The sequence below is a fragment of the Aplysia californica genome, unplaced genomic scaffold, assembly GCF_000002075.1.
Source record: "Aplysia californica isolate F4 #8 unplaced genomic scaffold, AplCal3.0 scaffold00127, whole genome shotgun sequence".
NCBI lineage: Eukaryota > Metazoa > Mollusca > Gastropoda > Aplysiida > Aplysiidae > Aplysia > Aplysia californica.
This window is the reverse complement of record NW_004797397.1, coordinates 570,432-577,821: the sequence shown is the minus strand read 5'-3', so window position 1 is coordinate 577,821 and position 7,390 is coordinate 570,432. Positions and strand designations below refer to the sequence as shown.

The following is a 7,390-nucleotide window of genomic DNA, read 5'->3' as shown; positions in this document are numbered from 1 at the left end:
TACCCGAATTCGAACCCGGGACCTTTGAATGAGAGGCCAACACCTTAACCTCTAGGCCACGAGAGCCCCCAGCTTTACTCTGAGTACACGTTAGCCTTTGTTGGCGTACATAACTTTAACCCTATCCGTACGACCAAGGGTCTTTTTGTACCCCCCGGGGTAGTATTCTATTTTTCACATTTTAGAATACTTCTAGTGTGAAGATCTCTCTGAAATTTCGCAAAAAATCATTTTGACAGACTGGTATGCAAAGCGTACGGATCGGATTAACGAGTAAATTTCTTTTTTAGAAAGTGATGGCACAGAGTTCCCCACGTCGCATGGATACGATAGTAAAAGACGACGTACGAATAGGGTTAAGGGACACAACTTTTTGTACTCTTGGATACTCGTAATTACAGAGTTATCTATTTTGGACATCTTGTCTCTTCAGTCTGCCAAGAATGATTGTCTTGGGCGAGGGAATATTGTGTTTCTTTCTGGTTTTTCTTCAGTTATATTGCTGTGTTAATTAAAAACCACATATTATTATCATTGTGTGTGTGTGTGTGTTTGTGTGTGTGTGTGTGTGTGTGTGTGTGTGTGTGTGTGTGTGTGTGTGTGTGTGTGTGTAGTTGGAAGAGAGAGAGAGAGAGAGAGAGAGAGAGAGAGAGAGAGAGAGAGAAAGAAAGAGAGAGAGAGAGAGAGAGAGAGAGAGAGAGAGAGAGAGAGAGAGAGAGACTCTCCCAAAACACTCTCCCCCCGTTCCCCCCTCAGATCACGGCAGAGCTGATCTACTGGGGTCTACCTCGCATCGACATAGAGCCGTGCTGCTGGAAGGACTACAGGTCGGTTCTGTGCTCATAATTGGTCCCTTTTAAGATCAAGTGGCTATCCCGAAAAATGATGTTTTGAGAAAATCGAAGGTAAAGTTTTTGCCCCTTGTTCAGTTTCTTCAAAAGACAAGGAGAGTGTTCTCAGTTCTCTATAACCGAACAAATATACACACCAATGGAACCAAACTTCTCCTATAGGTAGGGCAATGCCCACTTTTGGTGTAGGTCAAGATTTCTGGAAACCCCCAAAATCTGGGTTAGCCAGCTTGTCCTTAAAAGCGACCAGTTACCCTGCTCCGCTGTTGTAGACAATCCGGCGTCTTTGGAGTGGCGGTTAGACGCTTCGCCATCACACACAACAGTAAGTTTGATTCTCAAGTGGGGAGAATTGGTCGCTTTTAAGGACAAGCGGGCTACCCCAGATTCCGGGGGTTTCCAGAAATCTCGACCAACACCAAAAGTGAACATTGCGCTACCTATAGGAGAGGCTTGGTTTCATTGGTGTGTATACTTGTTTGGTCGTAGAGAAAACTCTCCTTGTTTTTTAAAGAAACTGAACAAGGGGGAAAAACTTTACCTTTGATTTTCTCAAAACAGCATGATTTTTCAGGATAGCCCACTTGTGCTTAAAAGCGACCATAATTACCCTGCTCCGCCGCTGATGTAGACAGTCCGGTGTCATTGGAGTATCGGTTAGACGCTTCGCCGTCACACTCAACAGATTTAAGTTTGATTCTCAAGTGGAGAGAATTTTTATCGAGAATCTCAGCCTTTTGTTCTGGAATGTTGCAACCCCCTCTGCCTTGTTTGGGTCTCGAAGCCGCATCCTTATTGATCTAAATTGTGTCAATGGATGCATCAAAATGTCATCAAAAGGAGCAAACCACACCAGAGCACCCGTTGCTGTATCTTAATGAATTATATTGGTCGCATGTGCTCAAGAAATAATTTGTCAAAAATTCAAAGTCTAAATATTGAAAAAAAAGCAAGAAAGAATATATAATGTAGGTACAATTATTGTTGAAAGAGTATAACAGTTTTTGTTACTTTCTCCTGAAAAAAATTGTATTCTTTGTGTTTAGTATAATATTTTATCAGTATTCCGACGAAATGTTCACCACTTTCCATCATCGATCACTAATAGTAATATCTTGGCCTCTATTCAAGATAGGTACGTACTTTTTCACCGCAAAGCAAACCAAATGAACCATCTTTCAGAATGTTTCAATAACGCCAAATGATAAAACATTGAAGCACGTCTGTGGTAAGGCTACCGGACTCGTAATCGTGAGGTTGCGGGTTCGCGGGTTCGAGCCGCCGGCCCGACGTTGTGTCCTTAGGAAAGGCACTTTACACGAATTTTCCTCACTTCACCCAGGTGGGAATGAGTACCCGGCCATAGGCAGCGAAAGATCTTGTCAGTATGTTAGTGTTTTAGCGCCAATAAAAGGTTGCTTGCACTGTATGCTTCCCAGGAAGTTGAGGTTGTTTCAGGATGCTATCCGGTCTGCTGGAGTAATAGTATAGACTGTGAAGCGCATGGAGCTTGCTGTTGAGCTGGGATTTGCGCTATCTTATCTATCTATCTATCTATCTATCTATCTATCTATCTATCTATCTATCTATCTATCTATCTATCTATCTATCTATCTATCTATCTATCTATCTATCTATCTATCTATCTATCTATCTATCTATCTATCTATCTATCTATCTGTTATTATTATTATTATTATTATTATTATTATTATTATTATTATTCTATCGTGTGATGACACAACAAATGCGTCTGATTCTATCAATCGTGTCACGACCCACCAAACGCTCCTCTCGCCACAGCATCGGCATCCAGTCCCTGGAGAACCTGCGGAAACTGGAGCACGACCGCCAGCCCGCCTACACAAACCCCGCCAATCTGGCGCACCGGCCCAAGCCACAGAACTGGCACCAGAGGCTCAAGATCCGAGTCTGGAACGTCGTGTCCGACCCCTCCTCCTCCAGGGTCGCCAAGGTAGTGTTTGTTATCCGTTGTTGATGTTGTCTCCGTCGTCGTCGTCGTAGTCGTCGTCTTCGTCGTAATCATCATCGTAATCATCATCATCATCATCATCATCATCATCATCATCATCATCATCATCATCATTAATGGAGTTATTTGGACGAGTGGAGATGCCTCTAAGTATAATGACAATGGAGCCGAAAAAGAGCCTCGCTCTCGCTCGAAGATTTCTTCGTGGAGTCCACCAGGCCCATTAAGGAAACAAAAAAAACTATCATCATCATCATCATCGTCATCATTATCATGATCATCATCATCATCATCGTATGGGAATAGAACTCAGAGGTCTTCTTCGTGCGACGAAAAAATGCCTCCTAACTGCTACACCAGACGTTGAAATGTTTATCTAGGTAATCTGTGCAAGAATATAGGGAGGTAGGCCTACAACAAGCACTGTCAACGTATCGTCCACGGCTCCCCTCAATAACAACAACAACAACAACAACAACAACAGCAGCAACAACAACAACAACAGCAAAAACAACCACAACAGCAAAAACAAAAGGCCAACCGATATCCCACACGCGGACGAAGGAAATATACAAGGCAATTTCCTTAAAACGAGAGGCTCAAATTAAGTCCCGCAATGACCAGTCACTATTGGCAGAAATCAGGACCGGTCACTTCTCTGGTCTGCGGTCCTACAAAAATAGAATAGACAAAACATCGGAGCCAATATGTCCATTGTGCAACGAGGAGCCCCAAAATTTGGAGCACTGGCTGCAGAGATGCCCCGCCACGGAGGTCCGGCGGTGGCATCTCTTTGGGGAGGATTTTGGGAGGTTGGACTGCCTCACCCGCTACCCAAGAGAGGCGGTGGCCCTGGCGAAGAGCACGCTCTTCGGGGCTCCAAACATTTCGAACGGATAGGCTACCAAACGCATACACACACACAACAACAACAACAACAACAACAACAACAACAACAACAACAACAACAGCAACAACAACAACAACAACAGCAGCAGCAGCAGCCCACATGTCCCAGAAACGATAGGACTGGGTTTTTTGGTTGCTTTTTTTTTTTGGAAAGAAAATCAATTTCCTTGAGAAAACTAGGGACAACGCGAAGTGGTACGGTACTTGGTTCTATCCTTGGGTGGTATGCTCCATCTTCTAACTCTTTAAAACCACATCGGACGCTGGCACCGTCCGGTACAAGTGAAAACTACTTTGCTTTATTTAGTACTAGTTTTTGCTAGTTTTTCGGAATTATTCCAGAACCAAGTATTTTAGTAATTACTAAGCCTTTGTTTCCGCCATTTAGAAGTTGGAGGAGAGCTTTTGTGGTTATAATGAGACATAGTTTAGGTGACTGTAGAAAAACATTTCCGGGAGACGGTGAAAAAACTCATTGTTTAAAGAGCTAATCAGCGCTACAATGGTCCTCATCGGTTCTTGGGGCAGTGCGGTCGTTAACGTGCTGGCTCGTAGATAGTATTGTTCGAAGCAGCAACATTTCTGTGTCAGTCTACCCACACTGTCGCTTTATTTTATGCGAGTACACGTACATGTATTTTGATATTTTTCTTTTCGGAAATCGGAACGCTTTGGAAATTCACAGACAGAAATAGAGTTATAAGCTGTACTAAGTGTCTTAACCCTATCCATACGTCGTATTTTACTATCGTATCCATACGGCGTGGGGAACTCTGTGCCACCACTTTCCAAAGAGGAAATTTACTCGTTAATCCGAACCGTGCGCTTTGCATAGCAGTCTGCCAAAACAATTTTTTGCGAAATACTGAAAGTTTCAAAGAGATCTTCGTACTAGAAGTATTCTGAAATGTGAAGAATACAACCCCAGGGGTACAAAATGACCACAGGGCGTACGGATTGGGTAATCAGATGATCGACAGATAATACATGTTCCTCTCACAGTACTGAGATTATAATACAACAAGGGCCGTCGAAGGAGGTTTTTTTAAATACGTTATTGGCCTTTCTGTCCACCCACCAGTCTCTCTGTCTACACCGTGTACACTTCTATTACTCTTCTCGGGGCCCATGATTTTTATACATTTATTTTTTAAAGTGTTTATCAAGGTGTTTAATTTATTCAGGGAAATGAAATCAGGAGAGAAAACAAAAAATAACACCCCCTCCCCTTTCTAGAAAAATAACCCAACGAAGCAAAACAAGGAAAACAAATGAGTGTGCATTATTATAATCATAATTTCGTTTCAAAAGGCTGTACGAAGCAACCACCAGAACCACGTTGAAAGTCTGTAGTGGAAAAGTGAAACGATTGTGTTCCTACGACCAGATGATAGGAGCTTTATAACATTATTAGGAACAATGTTTACGCAGATACTATTCGTGTTTTGCAAATGCTGTTAAAGTTTGTGAGTGTGGTCGGAGGGCGCTCTGATGTTGTTTGCTCCTTCTTTCCTATCAAACATTCATCGTCCTTATCTCTCCTCCTTCTTTTTTGTGTTTGCTAATCCCTTTTAACACCTCTAAGTTTTGGCACCTTATTGTGTTGCAAGTGCCGTGAAACTCTTACGAAAACATTGGTTATAGTTTTATCACTTGCAACACAATAAGATGCCTCAGATTAGAGGTGTTACAAGGGTCTAACAAACACATAGAATGAGGAGGAGAGGCAAGGACGATAGATGTTTGATAGGAAAGAAGGAGCAAACCACAACAGAGCACCTAAAAAATAATAATAATGGATTGCATTTATATAGCGCATATCCACTTATACAATGCTCTATGCGCTTAACATGATACATATAATGGATTTACAAATCAATTTTAAAGGTACATAGTGTTACATACTCATGCAAACACATATTCACTCACGCACGCACCACACACACATACATACTCACATACACACATACGTACATATGCACATACGCACATACAAACTCCCAACGATCTACAGCTTGGATGGATTCTGTCTAATCGAAATATGATGAAAATAGAAATGATTTTAGTTTCTTCTTAAACATTTCTAGATTTTCTGCTTCTCTGATAGTTTTTGGAAGCCTATTCCAAACAAGTGGGGCAAAATATGAAAAAGAGCGTTGGCCATATGATTTGTAATTTATTTTAGGCTTAACAAGGTAGCGTTGTTTTGTCACTTGATGATCTGAGCGTTCTAGGAGGCACATAGGGTGTTAAAAGCTGTTTTAGATAGTCCGGTGATAAATCATTTAAGCAAAAAAAAAGATGACCTAAAGAAAACCGTTTCTGTGCAGGTGGTATGTGTGTTACACGTGTCGCTTAAGATTTACTTACTAAAAGGAAAAGGTTCCCGGAGTCCTGTACTTAACCTGCCTTCCCTGTGTCTATGTGTGTGTGTTTTGTGTGGCCTATTTCAGTACTACTTCTTGTTTTCCATGGGAACCACCGTGCTCAGCATCCTGCTGTTCTGCCTCAGCACCTTGCCCCGAATCCGGCTCCTTGCCGACACAGCCGACGACCAGCTGGACCGGAACCAGCGCCTGTTCATGAACTTCCTGTTCACACTGGACACCGCCTCGGTCCTCTACTTCCTCGTGGATTTCCTCCTCCACCTGACCTGTTGCCCGACCCGCCGCCTCTACCTCGTCTCCTTCGACTCGCTCATCGACATCGTGCCCCTCCTGCCCGACCTCATCAGCTTCGGGATGGAGGTGTACATCCGGCTCATGTCGGCCAGCGCGTACCATCAGGCGTCCGACTACTCTTTCACCTTCTTCCGCTCGCTGCGCGCGTTCCGCGTGTTTCGGCTGTTCCGGCGCGTGAAGCCTCTGTGGATCATCGTGTACACCATGCGGGCCAGCGCCAAGGACATTGGCATCATGCTGGTCATGCTCTACATCACCGTGGTCGTGTTTAGTGGCGTCATCTTCCACCTGGAGGACCACATCACCTTCTCCAGCATCCCGCGCAGTTTCTGGTGGAGCATCATCACCATGACGACGGTGGGCTACGGGGACATGATGCCCACCACGCTGCTGGGCCGCCTGTGGGGCTCACTGGCCGCCTTCGTGGGCCTGCTGGTGCTGGGGCTCACCATCCCGACCCTGTCGCAAAACTTCACGGACGTCACGCAGAACGTCACACTCATCCTCGACCGTCACGTTGGGGTGACGGACGCCGGCATGACGCGGGTCCGAGCGGCCGCCGGCGGTTACAGCGTCAGGGACGGCTCCAGTGTTCTCAAACTCAGGTCCACGAAGAACAAGGAGCAGCAGCAGGAACAGCAGCAGGAACAGCAGCAGGAACAGCAGCAAGAAAAACAATAACTGCATGAAATAAGCAGCACTTACAGCTGGAGACAGCGGGAGTAGAGGCAGGAGAAACGAAGGAAAGGACAACTGCAGGCAAAACAGGAGTTACTGTTCTGCAGGAGCTGTAAGGGAGGCTGCAGTTGTTGTATTAGAGGGACGGACAGCCCGCAGCCACAGTAAGATTGGTAGGGTGTAGAAGCAATGGGAGTGAGTGAAGCACAGGTAGAGGCTAGGGCATGAGTGAGAGAAGAGAAGCAGAAGTGGAGGCCAGAGCATGAGAGAGAGAGGAG

General features: G+C 44.6%; 1 protein-coding gene across 1 annotated transcript in view; it reads left to right on the top strand.

Annotated features, from left to right (window-relative positions):
* Window positions 1–7,390, top strand: part of LOC101852620 (potassium voltage-gated channel protein Shaw) — a gene marked incomplete in the record, with an annotated part of 11,465 nt that extends 4,075 nt beyond the window's left edge. The window contains 3 exon segments of the mRNA XM_005096355.2: window positions 757–827; window positions 2,655–2,826; window positions 6,207–7,390. Of these exon segments, the coding sequence (XP_005096412.2) occupies window positions 757–827; window positions 2,655–2,826; window positions 6,207–7,115 (1,152 nt within the window).